Source organism: Desmodus rotundus, chromosome 3 (assembly GCF_022682495.2).
Source record: "Desmodus rotundus isolate HL8 chromosome 3, HLdesRot8A.1, whole genome shotgun sequence".
Lineage (NCBI taxonomy): Eukaryota > Metazoa > Chordata > Mammalia > Chiroptera > Phyllostomidae > Desmodus > Desmodus rotundus.
Genome location: NC_071389.1, coordinates 21,491,400 through 21,514,188, shown reverse-complemented (window position 1 = coordinate 21,514,188; position 22,789 = coordinate 21,491,400). Strand labels below are relative to the sequence as shown.

Here is a 22,789-nt window from a genome sequence, read left to right as displayed (position 1 = left end):
AAGTATCACACTGTGAGGGCAAGAGAAATGCTCTTGTGGGCACCAGACTTAGACCCATCCCAAGACACCGGTGACTTCTGGACCCCAGCTTCTCATTGCCTGCAGGAGCAGAGCTCCTAACTTCCCCAGGCCTGGCCCTCACCTCAGCCAGGGCGGGGTTCAGCTTTCAGGTGATTAATAGTGTTGGGAATAGAGCAACTTAGAACTGATAATGTCGGTCTGTCTGTCTATCCAGAGTTCATTTTTAGACCCCAAAGTAGGTAAGTGTAAAGTAGGTCCTTACATTCACCCCCTAATTTCATCTTGTTAGAGTTGAAACCCAAGAATGGCACATGGGTTTCATTTCACAGACCAGCCCTGATCAGTGGTAGCTTCCTGCCACAAGGAGAAAAATTCTGTGGCTTTGTCCAGGCTCAGGGGATCAGTAGCTTAGTGATGCCTGCTGTGGGTGGAGAAGAGGAGAGTTAAAGGACATGTATCTAACTGATTCAGGTCACCTCCTCTTCCCGGAGTTGTGTCCTCCATAAATGTGATCAGGATGCTTTCAATGTCCTTACTCAAGTCACTAATAAAAGTTGATCGAGAGAGATCCAAGGGCCGTGCCACTAGGGGCAATTCAGAGGCTGACCTCGAGCTGCTTCGCATTGGTATACAGTCCCTGGATATAGTCTGTCACATTTATGATTATTTTTAGAATTCATTTCCAAGACACATTTTCCCATCGTGTGTCCGAGAGAGTTGTTTCTGTAAAACCATCACCTAGATAGGAGAGAGGAGGGTGAATCTCTTTTACATGCATTACATAAACTGGGGTGCTGAGAAGTGAATAGATTACAGAAGAGAAGATAAGAGGTCAAGTTTATGACCTCTGGGGTCTCATATTTAGAGACCAGCACTTCAGGACTTCAGCCCCTGGTGTCTTTTCATGTCCTGAGTAAATAATGAGTCATGTGGGGGAAAGGAGCTGTGAAGCTTATGCAGAACAAAACAACAGCAAAAAGAAAGAAAAAAAAAAACCCAAACAGGCACACTCTGTTTCAAGCAGCTCATACTTTTATCATAAAATACAAACGTTCTAAAATTAAGTGTCTTACTTCTATTTTACCAACAACAACAAAAACAAAAATCACTCATGTTAGCTAAATACAGGTGCATAAGTACTTGAGCAAGTGAGTATGACGCTGTAGTCGGGGGTGCTGTGCATGTGAGTGTTGGTCAGTAAATGAGTCTGGTCTTGCTGTCTTCTGTCTGTGATCTGGCGGAACCTTGGCTTTCCAAACTTCCTACCAAGTTGTTGCAGCATCCAGAATCCCAGAGCCCTTAGCCCTCATCCGAGGGCTAAGGTAGGAGGAAGGTGCGGAGAAGGAGACCTAAAAATTTATGCCATTCCCACTGGAGGAAAAGTAGGGGCTGTTCAGCAGGGGCCCACCGGACGATGAGCCGAACCTGGAAGACAAAGATGATGGATGTCAGGGTGACATTCCTGATGTTGGCAGAGATATTAGGAAAAGTAATATTTTAATTTTGTGGCTGTCAAAGACTGTCATGACTGTGACAGGCTTGGAGGCTAAAAGCTCTGGCATAATAAAAAAGCTTTGGCTCTGGGAAAATAAAATATTAAAATGCTACAATTGGAGGACAAAAAAGAGCTTTTCCGACCACTTACACAGGTCAAGAAGCCCCCTGCCATCTGCAGGGATTATGTCAATGGAGCCTACACTCTCACCATGCCCAGGGCCACGACACAGGGAACCTCTCCTACCTGGATCTGAACACTGTACCTGTGGTCCTACAGCCACTCTACCGGCCTTAGAGGACCAAGTGTGTCCCTGAGGAAACTCCACAACAACAGAGAATTCAGGGCCATGTCCCAGAGTGTGATCTGGAAGTCCAGACAATCCCAGGGCTCCTCCCCTTACCAGCACCAAGCTAATGCAGGCCCTTTGTTTCAATACCAGTTCAAGAATTAAGCACTGAGACACCACTGAATGCCTGGGAGTTTGCTAGACCCTCAGAGAAGGAAGAGCCAGGAAGGCCTGAGCCTCACCCTCCAAGAGCAGAAATAGACACACTCCTGCTTTTTCTCCCTGGCACACTCCTACTCATTCCTCAGAAGGGCGTTCAAAAGCCATCTCCTCTGTGAAACCTTCCTTTGACCGCTCCAGATGGAATCATTCACTCATACTTCTGGAATCCCATTGCAATTTCGTCACCCATCTGCTAGGATACTTTAAATGAATGGGAGCAGAGCTCAGTATGAATTGCAGCGTAGCAAATGACTGGATTTAGTCTAATCCAGGGACTCTCAGTCACTTTTCAGTTGGGCAGATGCGTATTACGGAAGATGTTCACGTTCACGGCGCTCTCCCAGGAATTGGTAAAATGAGAAGGGGGGCTGGGGAGAAGAGAAGCAATGGGAACAAGCCAGCACATTAATTTGTAATGCCTCAGCTCATGTCGGTATCTGTCACTCGTTGAGTGTCCGTGGACAAGCTAGCCTTTGGATTATGTTTAATTCCCTTCTCACTAAAATAGATTCCACAAGAGCAGGGACATTATCTGGACTGCCCACCATTTCACACCCAGCACCCAGCCTAGCACCCGGCACGAGGTAGGTGCCTCATGAGCAGTTAATGCTGGCAGTGACCCCACCTCTTATTCTCTCTTTCAAAAATCATATTGGAATATAAATGATTGAAAGTGATGTTACTATAGAGATACTCTGGATTCTACTCTGATTTATAAAATAAAAGCCATAACCAACACTTTACATTTAATAACTCCCAGCAACAAATTACTCAGGGCACACCTTGCATCTGATCTACCCACCCTATGCATCTAAGCCCTTCTCATGCCGAGATCTTCTGATTGGATCAACTGCCAAGGGCATGGCCTGGGCAGGATGAGCATTGAGGACCAGGAATCCATGTGGACTAGAGTTGTCAAGGAATCCTTCCCGGAGGAAGCAGGGAGAGCTTGAACTGCCTCTTGATCTGCCCTGGTTTGCCCGGACAGTTTCTACACTGATATTTCCAGTGTAATTGTTATTTGTGCTTCTTTTAGCCTTCAATATTGTTCTTTGGAAGATAAATTGTATGGTTATTGTACCCTGATGTGTGTATGCAAATTCATTTGGCAGAGGGAAGGGAGGGCTCCCCTGTTCCTTCCCTGAGAACACAGAAGCCACCTGCTCCTTCCTCTCCACTTTGGATAGTTTAGTCTCTTGGTTCTCTCCTTTGCTCCTGACCCAGAGGAAGTGCTGACTCTCATTGTCTCTGAGACTAAACTCTCCACTAGGTCCCATATCCACCAACCCCACCCCACCCCCACCAGCCCAGAGTAGCCTCTCCTAGACCTCATTCTACCCAAGATCACTGGTAACTGCAACTCAACACCACTGCTGTGCTCAGCACTCCATCCGACAGTGCCTGGGTTTCGTTTTCCTCACCTGCAATCCCTCCTTCCTCCTCCAGGAAGTAATTTCTTCACTTGACTTCCTGCATTCCACACTCTCTTCCATAGTTTCTCCCACCTCATATGGCTCCCTCTTAGACCCTTTGCTAGTTCTTCCACATCTCCCTAAGCTCTCCACATGCTGGAGGCCCAGGGCTCAGCCCTTGGGCCTCCTCTCTTCTCTATGTACATGCAGTTGCTGGTTGACCTCATCCCATCCCAAGCCTTTAAATATCATCTGTATGCTAACAACCCCCAGATTTCTGTTATAGCCCCAACCTCTGCCCTGAGCCCCAGACTCGTATACTCATCTGCTTCACACAGCTCCACTCACATCTCAAATGTTGCATATCTCAAGCCAAACTCTTATCAACAGATCTTGGCTCTAGCTTTCTTGACCTTGGTATTTTAGCATTGCCACTTATCTAGTCGCTCAACTCAAAAACCTAGGAATCACGCTTGATAACTCTCTTCCTCATTCCGCATGACAATGAACACTCCAGACCTTTCACTTGTACTCTCTCCCACTGCCACTGCCTTTGTCCATGCCACCAGCACCTCTCATTCAGACGGCTATAAAAGCTCCCATCCTGCACCCCTGCAAAGGCTCTGACCCCACAGTCCACTCTTCACACCTGGGCCCAAGTCATCTTCTCTAGATAGAAAACTAGAACATGTCCTCACCAGTTTGAAAGTTGTAATGGCTTCCCACTGCTCTTTAAAAAACAAACAAACCCTTGTACCATGTCTACAGGCCCTACCTAGTCTGGCCCTGGCTGCTCCTCTGATTTCAATGCTGCCCCCTCTCTCTCCCACTCACTGTGCTCCAGCTACATTCCCCATCTGGGGCTGCTGTGCTTTCTATGCTTTCTGCCCAGAGTGCTTTTCGCCCACATATATGCCTGGTTCATTCTCTCACTTCATTTAGATCTCAGCTCAAGAGATTTCCCTTCATTCCTTCTCCCCTAACCCCCAGCACCTGGTGAGTATGCTGCTTGTTTAGTTCCACATTGTCTATTTCTCCCCTTCGAATGAGAGAGGGAAAACTTGGTCTTCTTCTCTGCATTAACCAGTGCCTAGTACAGTGCCAGGCACATAGAAGATGCTCAGTCTCAATAAATATTTTCTGAATGAACAAATTGTTCCTTCTGAGGACACAGGTACACACCCCTTGCTTTGCTTTTCCAACTGCACTCTCCTGGTCTTGTCCACCGCTGTGGCCACCATGCCACCTTGCTGCCTGCCACCACTCCTGTCACTCTCCACCTTTGCCTGTGATGTGTCCACCTGGACCTAGGATCCCTTCCCACTTCTAAAACTGCTTCTTCCTCAGCCTCCTGCTCGCTCCTTTTCCTCTCCCTGCCTGGGCAGACAGCCAGTGACTGGCTCTCAACTCTCCGCCCTTACTGCTCCCAATCAGTGTTTCCCAATGGCTGACTGATGAGCCCTCAATATCACGCTCCCTTCCACATTCTATAGTGAGTCTCTCTCCCCTTGAGCCCAGAGTCACAGCGTGGAATATGGGAAGTCTGCCGGCCTGCTGGTAGTCTGTCTTGATTCCTCTGCAGTCTCATCCACTCTCACCTCCAAGGAGGCAAGAACCTCTCCTACAGACCCCCAGAGCCACCTCCAGACAACACCCTTTCTTTCCTCCTGTTTCTCTCCCCTCCAGCCCATCAGTTCATGCTAATGGGCACAAACCTGCATTGGATCCCTAGGCCTAGCAGCCAGAAGCCTTTAAGAATCCAGTCCCAGCCTCCTTTTTCCAATCCTATTTTCCACCTTTCTTCAGGGATAAATCTAATAATTCAACCAGATGACTTTATTGCCCATGCCTTAAGCTTGCCAAGCCCCTTGCAATCTGGGGCCTCACTTCCACCACCTGGAAGGCCCTTCTCTAATCACTGATCACAGCAGCCCCCTCACTGTCCACCCAGCAAAGATCCTTTCTCTGTCCTTGAGCCACTGTGATGACCTCCACTTTGTCATGGCTCTAACATCATTATGCCCACATCTCACTCACTCTCAGCTCTCTGAAGGAAGGAGCCATGTCTTAATCCTCTATGCCCCCCAGGCTAAAAGCATATGAACTATGTGCATTAATGCATACTTTCCAGGGTGTTTTGATATGCCTTACAAGAAAAAGGGAAAGAAAAAGGCGGGAGGAGGAAAGGAGGAAGGGAGGAAGGAAGGAAGGGAGGGGAGGGGAGGGAGGGAAGGAGGGAAGGAGGGAGGGAGGGAGGGAAAATGAAGAATGAAAGCAAGAAAGCAAGAGAAAAACAGGGTTGTGGGTTTTAGGTTCAAATAACACTATTGATCACCCTTTTGGACATGCTCCATGCACCCTTGGAAATTAAATGATCTGAGAATTCCAACAGTTAAGACATCTTTGTTTCCCACAGCTCTTCCCAAACAGACTACGGAAACCTCTTTCTAGCATTAGTCCTTTAAATGAGGAACACTTGGGGAAACACTGATTGAAAGGATGAGAGTCTGGGGACACCCTTCGACCCTGCAGTGACACTCTGTGATGGGGAGGTGGGGAATCCATGTCAGATCGGCAAGTTTGGCCTTAACTCCGTAAACCAAGTTTCTGAAACTGGGTGTACATTTCCCAGGGTGTCGGGGAGACTCAGATTCTCAGGAACGGAACTGCCTTCCTCTGTGAGCATCCATACCAGTTGAAGATTTGTTGAGTGGCAGTGAGAGGCTCTGTGTTGTTGCATTAAAACAACAAACACAAATTTACAACCTAACCAGCATGTTTACACTCGTGTGGAATTTTCATCTAACAGGTAGAGTTTGTATTGGCTGTCTGTGACTAAGCCCCTACCCTCTACTGTCTGGGGCACTTTGGTAGAAAAGCGTGAGCAGCCCTGATAAGCAGTGGAGGATCCTTCAGCAAGGCCTGCTGCGAAGTCAATGGGATGTTCAGGAGATTAGCCTATCGAGGAGCTCACAGTGCAGAGAGTGGGGAGAGCTGCAAGATTACCTGGCTGTGTCCTATTGTAAACCAAGCAAATGGGAAAAGGCAAATGCGCCATGCTCCACCACCTGCCACCTGCTGTGCTGAAGTATTGTCACTACTGACTGTGCAGTAGCAGCCCCAAAATGGGCCACCAGAAGGGGCCACCAGGCTCCAGACCCTGCTCACCTCCACACCAGCTCCATCCAGGACCCACCCAGCATCCAGACACAAGCACAGGGCCCTCCCCTCCCCACAGTGGTGGGACCCAGCATACTCACTCCCCTCTCCAGCAGCTTTCTAGCCGTAAGCAGGACTTCCAGTGCAGGTCAGACTCACCCGTATGGCTGCGGAAAGAGGAACTGCGGCCCATCTCCTGCCATGGGCGAAGGGTCTCGGGGGTTGGAGGACAGCTTTGGAGGTGTCCTCTGAGGGTACGAATAGTTGGGCTGGACGAAGGGGACATAGCTCAGCAGGGGGGTGTAGGAGGAGCGGAAAATCTGCTGTCCCATTTGCAGTGGATTGTATGGTGTCACCTGCAGGTCAGAGAAGAGAGAGGGGCGAGGTCCAGCAGAGCTCACTGCTTCCAAACCTCACATTCCCCAACCCTCTGCCTGACCCCAGCCACATCCTCAGCCCTGTGCCCCTCAGTCACTGTGGAGCACATAGAAGGCAACATGTTGGAATGGAAAATGCACAGGGCTCAACTTCCGTCCGTGAGATTGGCAAGTGACTAAATTTAGCTGAGCCTCAGTTTCCTTATCTGTGAAATGGGCAAACACTATCTGTTGTTTGGGACTGAGTCAGTTGATGTAAGAGTCTGAGACATGATAAATAGAAAATAAATATCTCCATTCTCTTCCCTACCCCCCTTCTTTTCATTCTGTCAATAACCACCCTCAAAGCCCCTTGTTCATCTTTAAGTCTTCTACTATCTCAAAAAAAGCTGTTGAGATTTAAACATCCCTGGTTTCTGTCTCAGGGTCTCAACAGGTTCCAAGTCTAAGAGAGCCCTGCCCAGCTGAAATTCCTATGACGGACGGTGGAAATGATTTCCACTTGTACTGTCCAACACAGCAGCCACCAGCCACACGTGGCTACTGAGTATTTGAAATGTGGCATGTGAATAAGAACCTGAATTTTTTATTTTACTTAATTTAATTGATTTAAATTCAAGTAGCCCCACATGGCTTGTGGGTACAGTATTGGGCAGTGTGAGTCCAGAAGAAAGAGGGAAAAAAAGGCAGTGGGATTCAGCTCAAACCCTGGAGAAAAATAGGAACTCAGCGGAGTCTTGGAGACCACCTGGATCATACTCCCACCCAAAACCAGGGCTCTCACAATCACGCCCCTGGCAAGGCAAGACCCCCATCTGCCTTATTTACCCACATATTTTCCCTCCTAAGATAGTAACTGCTCAATAAACATATGCTGAATGAATGCTAGAAAGAAAGAGAAAGGAAGTGGAAGGAGGAAAAAGAGACCATTAAGTGCCTGCTTGAACACCTAGAATGACGCGGAGCCCGTCTCCGTGTGAGCGCTGTATTCCACTACTGACGTCCAAACGTCAGAGCGCCCCCTCGTGTGAGGCTGACGTCCATCCTCCCGTGTGCTAAGGCCAGTTTCAGTCCAAACCGAGGCGACGTCTGGATTTCCACTTTAATAGCAAGAGCCTGGGTTCTAAGCTGCTGGGGAATTCTGCACACCGACAGCCCCCACTCAGCTTACGCATCCTTATCTGATACAACGTTCAAAGAGGCTAGCGCTTCTCCAGGGTTTAGAGCATGGCCTTCACACAGATTTGCTCATTTAAACTCCAAACAGCCCTGAGAAGTAGTACCATTAATATTCCCATTTTAGGGTCGAGAAAACTGAAGTTAAGAGGGGTTAAGCGGCTTGCTTAGCAAGTGTTTCATACTTCTGTGCGTGCTCCCTCTGGAGGTCTCAGCCCCTCCCTCCCTCCTGGCCCGCCCCATGTTTCCCCCAGTGGACGTACAGGATCTGGTGAAGCTGTGCGCAGGCACAAAGCCCCAAGATCAGGAGCTAAAGGTCAGAAAGAGCTCACAGAGAGAACCCAGGAAAGCACCTCCCAGGACAGACACCTGTGGGCCAGCGTGACCAAAAATACTCCTACTTTTCCTAGCAGGGAGGGAGAAGGCGGACCGGGGAGGTGACTGACATGAGAGAAAAGATTCTTGTCCTAGAAGAGCTTCTACAATCTCTGTTTTAAAACGTGTCCCTAACTACTTGTAACTGATGAAAACCATAAAGCAAAGTCGTGTGCACTGCTCCGAGATAGACTCTTCTCTGACAAAAGCGGTGATAGAACAGTGCGTCCAGAATGCCACACATGTGCGAAAACGTTTGTATGAACAGACATCCCTGGAAAAATACCGGAGAAACCAATAACAGTGATTGCTTCTGAGATTCGTGTCCTTGTATTACCTTTTTCAAGTATAGGCATGTACATAACTTTGTCTAAAAACATCCTCGTGGGAACTAGGAGGATGGTGTCACTGCTTGAGGGGTGGAGGTGACGTGGCTGAGATTCTGTGAGCCAGACTGTCTCTCCTCTCCCCGTCTCAGGATGCGAAGCTCCCACTGCTGAAAAGGCAGCCATCCTGGCCCACGCAATAAAGTACCTAGACCCGCCGTCCCTTCTCTGCCCTCTGGAAGAGCCTAACTAACGTACTGCAGGTCAGAGGCGCAGCTTGCAGAGAAAGGGCGGGGCTCCCTGGGGAGAGAGGAGAGGCCGCAGAGGCTGTGAGTAGGAGTGTGAGGCCGGCCCACCTGTGCGTTGAGGGTGCGCGGCCTTTCCTCACATCCCCGCCCCCGCCCCACGCCATTCAGCATCTCTGAGAGTGCTGCTTTGCGTTCTGGGTGTGCCTGCACAGTGCACACACAGCTTGGTGGCGTGTCTATAGCCATATCTCTGTGACTTTGCATCTGTAGTCTTGTCTCCGTGCTTTATTTTGATACTGCGAATCTATGTATTGTTGAGAATCTATGTATAAGAGGCAGTAAACTGCGGTGATTGGGCTCATGGGCTCTGAAGCCAGGCTGCCCAAGGTCAAACCCCAATTCTGCCATTGCGATACTGCCCAGCAGAGAGTCACCCCCCGACTTTCCTGTGGGGGTAGGAGTGCCAGGTTTAGCAAACAAAAATACAGGACATCCAGTGAAATTCAAATTTCACACAATTGAATCACAAATGGATTAATTAACAGCAAATAATAGTTTAGTATACATATGGCCCATGCCATATTTGGGACGTACATATTCCAAAACATTCGCTGCTTATCTAAAATTTGAATTTAACTAGATTCAGATTTAACTGGATTTAACTACAAGACTGGGGTTCTTGTAGTTCGACTGACAAACCGACAGGTGAGGAACGGGACTCCCAGCACTATTGACGCTGGGCAAAGCCATGTGATCTGCTTTGGCCAATGGAAAGCAGGCACACGTTACCTCGTGCCAGCTCTGAGCCAAGGCTCCAGAGGCATTGGGTGTTTCTGCTGGTCCCTCCCTCCCGCTCGCCTGTCCTTCACGTGGCAGGAGCAAAAGCTACTGCCTCGTCAGCACAAGCCCACAGGAGGATATGTGGACCCAGCCCAGACCCGCTCAGCCAATCCATAGACGGTGAGTAAAAAATGTTGTTGAAAGTCTATGAGACCTTGAGGCCATTTTTGTTGTTTGTGTTGTTGTTGTTGCCACAGCAAGAGGTAACTTGAATGTTACCTTTATGACCCCATCTCTCCGTGCCTCAGTTTCCTTACCTCTAACTCACCTTATAGGGTGGTTGTGAGCTTAAATTAGTTAATGCAGGTAAAGACCTTAGAGAAGGGCCTGGCACTCGGTAAGGGCTCTGTCACTGCTGGCTGTTATTGTCACCCAGGGACACCAGTTTGTTTCTACCTGCGGGTTGGTATTGGTGTGTACTCTGGTCCAGGATGGGCCAAAAAGTGTGGCTGGTGACCAGGCCAAGGGACCAGATGTCCTTCTGACCAGGAGGCCTTTGTGGAGCTGCGGCAGAGGTGAGGAGGCCGTCTACTCACCTGTCGAGGATAACACCCCAGCTGGGGGTGCAGGGTCTGCTGATAGGGCATCCTGGCTGCCCGCGGTGGGTACAGGCCCTGGGGAGAGAACGGAGGGGCTCAGAGCCGTGGGGCAAAGGGCCTCCAGTCAAGGAGCAGCCACTCCACCTAGTGTCCCACTCACTTGCCTGGATCTCCATCCCACTGCCCTGCAAACCCCACCCAGCAGGTGCCGGGCCCAGCCTGCGTCAGGCCAGGCATGTACAACCCACACCACACAGGCAGCCTCTGTTTAGCAGGATTCACAGCCTTTTTTGGTACGTATTTGAGATAAGAGCTTCAGGAATCTGACTGCCTCTCAAATCCCAGATCTGCCCCCTAGTGGCTGTGTGACCTTGAGCAAGTCACTTCACCTCTCTGAGCCTCTTTTCCCTTTTCTATAAAATGATGTGTGTTCGAGACTGTGAAGCCTGTGAAGGTAGCCAAATTCTCTTTATTGCTGTCTACACCCCTTTTCTAAGTTCCTTCCCCTAACCCCGTTCCTGCCCCAAGACACGAGGCGTCCATGGACATTGCGTGTATGCGTGTTGGTGGGTGCCCATGTTTGTTTAAGCATATCTGCATGTGTGCCTCCTTTTGTGTCTGCAGCTCTGTGTTTCTGCGTACGAATGTGCGCCTGTGAACCCAGGTGCTGCTGTGTGTCTATATGCCCACACGCACCTGTATCTGCACCTCGTGATGAAGACTGGTGTGACCATAAATGAGTTCATGCATGGACAGGGCTTAGACCAGTGCCTGGCACAGTGAGGAACCTGCACGTGTTAGGTGTATTTAGCATCTCACTGTGCCGCCCCTCTCCCCCCACCCCCACAAAGACGCTCTCTGGGAGCTCAGACAAATGGAAAGTAAAAACTTTATTCACAACTCTGCCCAGGGTGCCTTGGATGCCCGTGAGTACCCCCCACCCCAACACACACACACAGCAGAACAGCTGCTGTGGGTGGGGTCAGGCCAGGACCCCTGGAGCCTCAGACTGCCTTTCACTGCCGATCCAGAGTCACCACCTAAGATTTAGCTCAACACCCAAAGCACCTCTGGACTACGATGTCTTTCCAGAAGATTCTGCACACTGAAATGCTGCCTTGATTCTGGGGTCTTGTGCCCACTGTCAAAGTGTTGATGGCTGACACTGCCCCTGATGACTTCCTCAGAGTCCTGGGGTCCTGATGTGGTGAGATCTGGGGGAAAGCCTCCAGCGCTCCTCATGCCCCATCCACCTTCCAGGTCCCGGAGAGCACACACCCTCTCAGAGCCCCTCCTTGTTCTCTGCTCCTGTGCACCTGACACCTGACCATGGCGGGGCCCCTTCCACCTCCCATAAACCCTTCACCTGAAACCAGGGCACCTGCTCCTTTTTTCTCCAAGCCCCATGGCCTGGGGCAGCCCCACTCACCACCATGATCACAGCCTGGCCCCTGCACTCCAGCTGTGGCTGAACCTGGACAGAGAAGTCAGACAGATGGGGCTGCCCTGCCTGTTCCCAGACCTCACTGAGCTCCAAGGTCAGGGTTGCAGTGTCACTGTTTCACTCCCTCCTACCTCCCCTTCACCCCCATTAGCACTCAGCTCTGCTTTGCACAGCAAATTTCCCCAGGCCACTCTCCTCCCCAGGCCGGCTGGGCTAAGGTTTCCCCTAGGACCTGTGCAAGACAAACAGCCGCCCATCTCTGCTCTGTCCTGTGGCAAACTTGCAGGAGATGGTGCCACAGTCATTAGTATAAGCAACACTATATGACTTTCAGGGCTTTTCTAGCTGTTCGAATCACAGTTCTGTAAGATCACAACAAGCATGGGTAAGTAAACATTCTTCCCTGCTTGAGGCCATGGCCTCTTCCAATGCATCCTCCCTCCTTAACTGGGGGCAGAGCCACTCTGTGGCAAGCAGCCCAGGAGCCTCTGGAGCTCCTCAGACCAGGGGACTTAAGTCTTCCAGGCTTGTGTCCCTCCACATGGGGCTCTGAGTAAATTGGATCTGGGACCTCCTCTTTATTCCTAATGCCAAGCAGGGAAAGAGACCAGGATAAATTGTTCTTTGTGTCTCTTCTCTGTCTCCTCAAGGTCTGCGGAGCTCCCTGACCTTGTTTCCTAGGAAGATCAGGGCTGAATAATAATAAAAACTAACACCTGTATCATTTAGGTTTTACAAAGCCCTTTCTCATCCATGGACTCAATTAACCTTACAACTGAATCAAATGGCAGCTGCTGCTGCTGCTGCTGCTGTAATTATGATGCGCTCATTCAGCAAGTGAGGAGACCAGGGCTCAGAGCATTTAGCTAACTTGCCCAAGGCCACACAGCCTGGAAGCCAGGAAATGCCTTTAAACAAGTCTGCAGACTCCTAATTATCCCAGGCCCCTTGATCATAAGAAGCTGAGAGAATGTAAATTATGCTGTCTTTCTTTACCACCTAGAGGGTGGGGGGTGTCAACTTCTACAGCGACTTCTACAGTTCAGCCCAGTCAGCACCTGCACTGCCTTGCTGAACCCAGGGGCCCTCCCCGCAGGGCCCTCCACCGCTTCTGCCCACAGGCCAGGGGACCTGGGAGTCAGCCCTGCAATGCAAACACCGCATCTCCTAAGACAAAGGACCTTCAGGCTCAGAAGAACCACATGATTTCACTCATATGTGGGATATAAGACAGAAAGCACCAAATGAACAAATAAAAACAAACTCATGGACACATGTTGTATGGTGATTACCAGAGGGGCAGGGGGCTGGGAGATCCTGAAGAGGATAGAGGGGGTCAAACATATTCTGAAAGAAGGAGACTAGACTTTGAGTGGTGGGCACCCCATGCAACATACAGATGATGTGTTACAAAATCGTACACTTGAAACTTAGATGATGTTATTAACCAACATTACTCCCATACATTTAATTTAAAAAATATATGTCCAAATCTCACCCACTCCAAAAAGTCAAGTCAGAAGAAGTCAGCTCAGCAAAGAGATATCACTGCACTCTATAAAGCAAACCATTGTGAATTAACTTTACATGGTGAGCCCTGTGAGTGCACTTTAGAGGGAATCAGTTTGCAATAAATAAAATTACACAACCATTTCTGTTTATGCAGGGCAGGGGGTGCACACAAATGCTGGTCTGGGGTTGGTTCCTGGCCTGTACTGGACTCCAAGCTACTCTCTGAATCCCCTCACTTTGCCAATGCTGGCCAATGTTCAGTGCAAAGCAAAGGGTTTTTAAATTATTTAAATAAATGAGTTGATAAATAAGCAAAAATGAACAAGTTGGTGAGTAGGTGAATAAATGACGGAATGGCGAACTAGCAAACACCGACACGCCAGGGTGGACGATATGGGTGATGGAGCTGCTGAATCAGTGAGCAGATGAACAGGGACCTGTGTAGGGACAAGATATTATAGGACACAGTTTGATTTCCCCTTGGATCACAATTCATGATCACCTCTCACCTCAACGGTGGGGCAGGAGGCTTTCATTCCAAGTGAGGAGACTGTTCTCTTAAGCAAACAAACAGAAAAAATGTCTTGAAAACAAAGCATCAGAGAGAAAAAGAAAGACTTGGATTAACTCCTTTAGCTCCCGTTTGAGATGCAGGGGCTAAGTCTGGTGCACCAGCTCAGACAGGCTTTGTATGGAGTGGGGAAGACACTTTGTGCCCTGCTGTAAAAGAGAAAGAGACAGGGAAGGGGAGGGGCCCAGAGACAGACAAGAAGACCTCGGGGCAAATTTTCTTCTCTAGTTGCCCTGGGCAGGCTTTGCTGGGCCAGCCTGGGGCCGAATTCTCGAGAACCTGGCCCCTCAGGTTGGTGTGCATTCCCACCCTTCCCCCACACCAACACACGGCTCTGGGGTGGGACCAGGGAGGGGAACAGAAGGCAGAAATCTGAGACACTGAGCAGCTTTCCTGGACAAGCTGGGCACTACCTAAAGGGACGATTAAGCTATTCGATTGGACTATGGTTTAAACCGGAGTGGACATTCATTTGATTTTTTCTTCCCTCTACCCAGTGGGCGGCTGCTCTTAAGGGAGATTAAGTTAAATAGACAGACTACAGAAACTCCATTTTCCCTGCATAAATAGGTTCTGTGAGTAAAACGTCCAACCTGCCACGAGTGGTTCACCATCCCTTTGTGTCTGGCGACCAATTTCATGTCAGCTCTGAGCCCAAGACCACGCATGTGCCACCTTTGCTATGCCTGCTCAGGTGAAGTGTCAGTGAAGCGGCCATATGATTTGTCATCCACACCAGGACACTCCAGAGGGGAAGAGGTGCTATTAATAATTACTCTGGACCTCATCAAAATAAAAAGCTTCTGCAGGGCTAAAGAAAACAGCATTAAAATGAAAAGAGAACTAACAGTATGGGAAAACATATTTGCCAATGATACCTCAGACAAGGGTCTGATCTTCAAAACATATAAAGAACTCACATGACTCCACTCCAGGAAGACAAACAACCCAATTAAAAAAGGACTTGAACAGACACTTCTCTAAGGAAGACATATGGAGGGCCCAGAGACACATGAAAAGATGCTCAGCATCACTAGCCATCAGAGATATGCAAATTAAAACCACAATGAGGTACCATCACACACTGGTCAGAATCACACTCCTATCCCAGGAGCCCAAGCACTTAACAGGCCAGAACCAGCAAAGTAGCCCTGGAATACACAGCCCTGAGTGAACTGGAACCCAGACAAAGGAAATTAAAAATATGTGTGCATATCCTTGTGTGTGCACCTGTGTGCGTGTGTACCAAGTAGCTGGTCCGCTGTGGCCACAGTGAAGGATTAAGTGAGTAGTGTAAAGGCTCTTTGTGATGTAGGCTTCCTGCCAGCCGAAGTTCCTCAATGGCAGGAACCTGCACGGGTGGCCACCTGGAAAGCCAGGCCCAGGACCCACTCACTCACCTGATACTGTGGGAAGGCGGAGTGATTTGTGAACGCTGGCGGAGGTGGATAGTTCAGGTTGAGCCAGAGTGGCTGGTTCAGGGATGCTGAGGTCAAGGTGGTGGCAAAGCGTGGAGTGAAGATGTTCCCTGTGTACTTGAGGTTGTTCTTGTCCACCACCGTCCCAGGTGGGTTAACTGTAAGTCACAGGAGAGGTGGGTGTTTCAGCGACCAAGGAAGGGAGAGGCCAGGACATCTTCAGTGTGACTGTCCCTGGGATTAATACTCTCAGAGGTCAGGTCCTTTGGGATCCTCTGGGTTCTTTAAATTCCAGTGAATTTCCAGCTATAGGCAACCGTCAGTAATTCCCACCTTGCCAATTTGGAAGGGGTGAAACTCCCAGCTGGGTCTGCCTTGGAGCTTCTCTCTCCATCATTCACTGAAGGATGAAGACTCACAAGGAACCAGATTGCTAGGCCTATCTTTCACCTATGGTCAAAACCAAGTTCTCTCAAGTGCTTTAGAAAAATCTAGCTTTATACAAACAATTGCTATGCCCTTGGAAGTCATTCTTATCAAATTACTAAAGCGACCCCCTGAGGACCTTGCACAGTTATATCTCTATGTTGGAATTATTTTCTTTAAATTTTTTAATATATTTTTAAAGACTTTATTTATGTACTTTTAGAGAGAGGGGAAGGGAAGGAGAAAGAGAGGGAGGAAACATCAATGTGTGGTTGCCTCTCACACGCCCCCAGCAAGGACCTGCCCCACAACCCAGGCATGTGCCCCAACTAGGAAGCAAACCAGCGACCCCTGGGCTCACAGGCTGGCACTCAACCCACTGAGCCACTCCAGCCAGGGAAGAAAATATTTTAAAACATTATGTAATTCACTGTGGTATGACCCAAAATTAGTTTGAATGAGTTAGAGTTGCTTGAGCTGTTTCGGAATATGAATCCTTAATTCTCTCCCTCTAGATGTCTTGTGGGCTTATAGAATAAGAGATGGGGCCTCCATCTCCCCTTACTGGCATCTTTCTTGGGAAAGGAGTTTTGAATAAAACGATTATAGGAGGGCAAGGGACAGAAAACAGGGACACAACCTCAACACACAAATAACCTGAAGCATGGATTTTTCTTGGGCCTGAGCAACTTGAAGGGACACACTTAGTCAGGTCTGTGTTTAAACTGACCACCAACAATGCCCATGGGACACCCTCACAGGCAACAGCATTTCTCTAGCAACTGTATTCCCAGTAAGGGAGACACAGGGAGCAGGTCATCTCCCCCATTTCACAGGTTTAAAATTGGACACCCAGAGAAAGACAGCAGCTTGCCCATGAGACAGCCATTGGATGGTGGAGCCACTCCCAGGGCCTGTGAGGGCTTCTGACCTCCCAGCCACCAACTTTCTCTGGACAGGGCCAGCTTACATTTCAGCTCCAGCCCATCCACCTCTTTGCTGCGAAGCTTCAGGTGCCCGCTTGGGTTCTTGGTGGCCCCAAGGAACTCATAGAACAGGGTCTTCTCTGTTGGCCATGTAGACTTCTTGAGTGGCAGGGCCATGGACATGGAGCTCCCTGGGTCACTGCAACCCTCTTCATCACAGACGTCCTTCTGGCTCTGGGGCCACTGACTGACAAAGAGCCTCTCTGGACCCTTGGTTGGCTCCTTGGTGCCCAAGTTCCATTCTACAGTAAAAGGGAAACTGAGTCAATGATTCTAGAAGGCCAAGTGCTGGATGCAGGGTGAGGAGGGCACCTTCTTTACACTAAGTGGTGGATCCTCCATAGCATACACCTCAGGCTCACATCCCTCTGGGCTCTCTCTCCCGGCCAAATCCAATCCCAACTTCCTCTCTGGGGTCTTCAAGGCCCACTTCCCCCTCTTATCTTCCCCTTTCATGAACTCCTTTCTTCCTTCCTTTGCTCTACTCTTCCTTCCTTCCCTCCCACCATCCCTTCTTCCCTCCTTTCCTTTCTACCTATTTTCTTTCCACCCTTCTTCCTTTTTTCCTCCCTTCCTTCCTTCCAACCCTCCATAGTGCCAGGTTCCAGGTAAGAGCTGACTTGGACATAGTTCCTGCCTTCAGGGAGCATTTGGCTTTTGGGGGAGACACCCACTCCCACAGACACATGGCCTAAGCCACAGCCTGGTCCCCATCAAGGCTCCTGCGCTGATGCTCACAGGTGATTCAGCTCACTCATCAGCACCATGCCCTGACCTGCATACTGGGGACACTGTGATGAGTCAGAGCCAGGCTCTGCAGGAGCTCACACCAAGGAAGAGGAGAGAGACAGGCCCAGAAATAGCTTCAGGACAAGGCAGATGGGGACTGGGAGGGGACAGAAAGACACATGGTAGAAGAGGGTGGCTGAGAAAGCATCTGTCTGAAAGGGTCAGTGGGCTTCCAGGAGGAAGTGGCCCTTCAGCAAGGCCTCCCATGCAGGGGTATGAGGGAGGAGGGCATGGCAGGCAATGGGTGACTGCAGGCCAAGGCAAAGAGTCATCAGAGAGACAGAGTGAGTCACAGGATGTGGTCAGTGCCAGGCCCAGGCCTCTCTCCAAATAGACCAAGCATGCCCCCAGTGCTAGGACACCGTCTGGACCATCAGGAGACCCTCCGCAGCAGTGGTCTTCACCCATGTTTCCTTTTTAGCAACGGAACTCTTTCTTCAAACAAAATTAAGAAGTCATTGTTCAGTTGGAGCGGGGAAGAGGCCTTGGCCCTCCCAGCATCTTTCACTCCCTCCCCAGCCCAGGGGTCCTGGTTCCATGAAGCTTGGCTGGGATATGACATTGGACACACAGCAAGTACCTCAGATCATTTCACTAACTGCTGGATCAGAGGACCTTGGGTCCACTGTTACCTGTTAGGAGTGGATCTGATCCCACCAGCTCTTGCTCCCCATTCCTTCCCAGCCCAGTGGCCCTGGGGCTAAGCCTGGGCAGGACTGGGCCTACCCTCCTAGCACTATCCCAGCAAAGAGAGAGCTGCTCTAGCTCAAACCAATTTAGGAGAAAAAATGACATTTTTAGCAAAACATGTCCCTGGAGTCTCTTCCAAGAGTTTCTCTGGTTGCTGAGTATAGCCCCTAGCTAGTGCACTGAAATAACAGTACCCGCTAGTAACAATGGCCCTGTCCCCAGGGATCCCCACACCTGCAGTCTCTCACACACCTCCGGTCGGTCACCTCCAACCCGCTCGCTGCTCACTCATCCCCAGTTCTCTCTTCCGGTGTCTGTGCATGCAGAAACACACACATTCTTGCCTGTCCCTTGTTTGACTCACTCACATGTACACAACTACACACACGGGATGGACACACAAACACACGCAGATATGCAGCCACACCTACATTTTCTCTAACAAATACACTCACATCTGCAAAGCTCCCTTTGGCACACCTTTGCCCACACATTTGTTTGGACAGGCACACACTAGTGTTGGGGATGGTGGGTGGGGCAGGCTGCCTCCAACCCAGCAACCCCAGTGGAGGAAGACGTCCATGCATGTCTCCTAGAGGAGGAGGTGGGATAAAAGTCGCCTCCAGGCAGGGCTAATCCTTTCACACATGCTGCCCAGCGTCCTCCAAGAGCCCTCTGGTCCAGTTTGAAAGACCCAGAGTCCAGTTTGCTGTCCACAGCTCTGATCCCTTGGCCTCCCCACAGCACTCCAGCACACAGAATGTTCTCAAGGGTGACCGTGTTCCTGCTTTCTTAGGAACAGGGATTTGGGTCCTCTCAGCACAAGTATCTCTCAGTTATCCTCACAAGACAAGGGATAAAGTTTCTTGTGGTTTACTCCTAGTGACAGCGGACTAGAGGCAAGTGCCACTGCCATCAGTCTGCCTTCTTGGAACCATCCAGTCTGTGGCTGAATTAGAATAGGCACAAAAGGTAGAACATGGGAGTGGGATGGGGAAACTGGGGACGTGGCTGCATCTCCTGGGAAGGGTGAGGACTCCCTGTTAGGGGTTGGAAATGCACTTTTCCAAGGCCCTGGGGGTGTTGGGAACAAATCCCAGGGCCAGCAGTCTCAACTGATCCCGGAGGATTTGCATATTCTCCCTCTGCCCCAGAGAGAGGACCAGGCCCCATTTTCAAAACAGGCCCCTCCATGGGGAGCCAAATGACCCCAGCTGCCAATCAAATCTCTCACCTCTCTTGCTTAAAGTCCCAGTTCTGCAGCTCCACACAGGACTCAACTATGGTAATTGCTTCCTTCCATGTACTCTGGATACCCAGTGGTCTAAAAAATGAGCCAGGTACCAAATGTGCCTGTCCCTCTTCTCAAAGCACATTGGATTAACTGTGCCCTGTACATGGGCATCCACCCCACGGGCCACGTGGGCACCGGAAACAGCTGCACCTGGGGGCTGTGCCCACCAGAGAGGCCACCTTGCCCATTCTACTCTGCACAGAGATGCTTTGCTCATGGCTGCAGCCCGATTGGCTTTCTGGCAAGTTTCTCCTCCTTGTAGGACCACCTGCTAGCCCTGCTTTCAGCCCCACTCACCCATCAGGTGGTGCCCCTCCACGTTGGGATCTGCCTCAGGCTTGGAGCAGATCTTGGCAAACACTGGGAGCTGCTTCTTCTGAACAGGGAGCTCGAGGAGCTTGTCAGTGGGTGCAGGAGGCGGCGGGGGTGGCAGCAGTAGGAGCGGGCCCAGCCCTGTGGGCTCCTTGGGTAGGGGGCCACTGAACATGCTGTTCTGCAGGAAATCCTTGATGACCCGCGTCTCCTCCAGCACCACCTTGTTGTCGGGGGCCTTGGACATTTCTTTGGACTTCAGTGGGAACTGGGCCAGGAGCCTGCTGATCTCTGAGTTGGAGGTACCCAGGCTGTGGCCCCCATCATCTGTCCCCTTGGCACTCTTGGCTTTGGCAGCACGTAGGATGCCTGTGACCGTAGTCATGGCAGAATCGCAGTCCCGCCTGCTCCCAATAATGGACACGGCCACCTTGGGCTCCAGAAGCTTGTCGCCAGCAATGACAGGAGCTCGAGGGGGCTCCCTGCTGCCTGCCACCAGAGGAGGCGTGAGAAGTCTGGGTGCTGGCTTGAGTTCAGGCCTCTCCGGAGAGCTGCCAGGTGACTCCAGCTCCCTTGAGCTTCCTGTGACCAGGACGAGGTGCTCCTTGGTCAGGTTCAAGAACTCCTGCTCCACCAACAGGGAGATCTCATCTTTGCCACTGCTGAGCTCCAGAGCTCTGCAAACAGGTCAGATAGACAGGTGGCTTTAGTGCCAGCTTGGAAAGAGTGGCTCTGCAGCAGGGCCAGGCCCCAGGGAAAGGAGGTGGAGAAGGCAAGAGAAACCAATGGCTTTCTTGAGAGAATATGGACCAGCAGTGGGCTCCCAAGAGGTCTCTACACCATGCCAGCAGGCACAGTACCAAGAGTATGATTCTGGGAATTGGGACACCTGGGTCCTTTCCCAAAATGGCATCTTACTGAGTAAGCTGAGGTTTAATTTGAGATCAAGGCCTTTGGCCTGGGCCTCACTTCCTGGGAGCACCAGCAGTGGGTTGGTCTCTGCATGGATTCACAAGCATTTACCTGTACCTAAATAAGGGTCTCTACCTGCACCTCAGACCCTGGCCCTCAGCTGGACCCTGTTGGCCAGCACCTGCCTGAAGAGCCTGATGGTCCCATGGACTCTAGGCTCCAGGTTGCTGGCTCTCTCCAGGTGTGGGAGAGGCTGGCAATCCTGCTGGCCTGGCTCATGGCCCAGCATGCCCCACTGTCATCCTTCATAAGGAAACATCTTCCACCTGGCACTCCCAGGAGAATCACCAGCACCCAGTTCAAAACCAGCTACTATCCCTACTTGATGGGCTCCTGTGAAGGGAGGATGAGGTGGTCTACACAGAGCATTCTGGAAACTGCTCAGTGCATTGGCCCTGGGAGAAGGTGGTAAAGGTGGCAAAGAAGAGGGAGAAGGCTGAGCGCTGGCTTGAGTTCAGGCCTCTCCGGAGAGCTGCCAGGTGACTCCAGCTCCCTTGAGCTTCCTGTGACCAGGATCAAGTGCTCCTTGGTCAGGTTCAAGAACTTCTGCTCCACCAGCAAGGGGATCTCATCTCCCCCAGGGGGAGAAGAAGGGGAAGATCAGAGGGAAAAACGAAAGCCTCCCACAAGCGGAGTTTTGTAGCTGGGGAGGCCTGGCACACACTCCGGCTCTGAGACGTGTTCGCAGGGCCCAGTGAGCCCCACCAACAGCGACTACAGAGTGAAACTGCTTCCCCAGCAATGCTCTTTGTGCACGAGCACACACACGCTCACATGTGCGCACACGCATGATGGGGCACACAGTGACTCACATCACCACCCAAAGAAGCAGGAGTAGAGTCCCTGCATCTGACTACCAACCAGAAGGGGCACAGGCTACAGTCCCAGAGGCTTCCCGCCGTGCGGGGACAGACCCCTTAGGTGCTGGGTCCTGCAGAGGCCCAGGGCTCCTGAGGAAGGGGCAGGGTGGCCAGGGCACTTGGGCACAGGCTACAGTCCCAGAGGCTTCCCGCCGTGCGGGGACAGACCCCTTAGGTGCTGGGTCCTGCAGAGGCCCAGGGCTCCTGAGGAAGGGGCAGGGTGGCCAGGGCACTTGGGCACATGGGAAGAGCTAAAGATACGGGAATGTGTTGCTATTCCAACAACTGAGACAGCCGTGCCTCCTGCTCAGAGCCTCACCGAGTCTGGAGGCAGGGGGCAGTACCTGGAAAAGGCAGACTCCAGCCAAACGGGCCTGGTTCAGAATCGGGCACAACTCCTCACCTCATGTCAGATCCTAGAACCTTGGGGACTCCCCTGTAGCATGGGTCTGACACAAGCAGCCCTCACCCTCAAGGGCGGTGTGAGAACTTGAGACAGCCCATGTGCGAGCTCAGCACAGATCCCCATGCACCGGACACACCCCCAGCCCATTGGCTGAGAGCCTTCGCTATAGTGAGTGGGCCCTGGAAGCTCTGGAGGTCAGCAAGGCTGGGCGTGGGGCAAGGCCAGCCTCAACTGTCCCTTTCCTGTTCCCCCATTCACTCTCTCGTCTCCCTCTTCTTTGTCCTCTTGCCTATCCCCTGTCTTTCCTCCTTCCCATGTCTAGACTTAGTCTATAAATAGGCCTCCTCTCACCCCTGTGTCCACAGGAACAATTGGAATAAAGAAGTTGCCAATCCATGATCCCAAGTTTTAGATCCCCCTTCTTCCTCTACGTCCTCCTCCTCAAAGGGAGCGGGTGAGTCTTCAGTCACAGAAACCAGACATTTGAAGGATCAGCACCCCCACCAAAAAAAGTTACAAAGCAAGCTATATATCAATTTTCTGAATTAGACTTACTATAATTATGTTAACTTTTTAAAATTATGATAATGGTATCACCCAAACAACCAAAAGAGAATCCTTATCTCTTAG

General features: G+C 50.7%; 1 protein-coding gene across 1 annotated transcript in view; it reads right to left on the bottom strand.

Annotated features, from left to right (window-relative positions):
* Nucleotides 1-1,370: 1,370 nt before the first annotated feature.
* The window catches only part of C3H1orf94 (chromosome 3 C1orf94 homolog), a 35,508-nt gene continuing 14,089 nt past the window's right edge, over nucleotides 1,371-22,789 (bottom strand). Inside the window, exons 2-7 of the mRNA XM_024554674.2 lie at nucleotides 19,907-20,598; nucleotides 16,821-17,078; nucleotides 15,407-15,582; nucleotides 10,477-10,554; nucleotides 6,758-6,954; nucleotides 1,371-1,446 (exon numbers count right to left, since the gene is read on the bottom strand). Of these exons, the coding sequence (XP_024410442.2) occupies nucleotides 1,371-1,446; nucleotides 6,758-6,954; nucleotides 10,477-10,554; nucleotides 15,407-15,582; nucleotides 16,821-17,078; nucleotides 19,907-20,598 (1,477 nt within the window). The remainder of the gene's footprint in view (nucleotides 1,447-6,757; nucleotides 6,955-10,476; nucleotides 10,555-15,406; nucleotides 15,583-16,820; nucleotides 17,079-19,906; nucleotides 20,599-22,789) is intronic.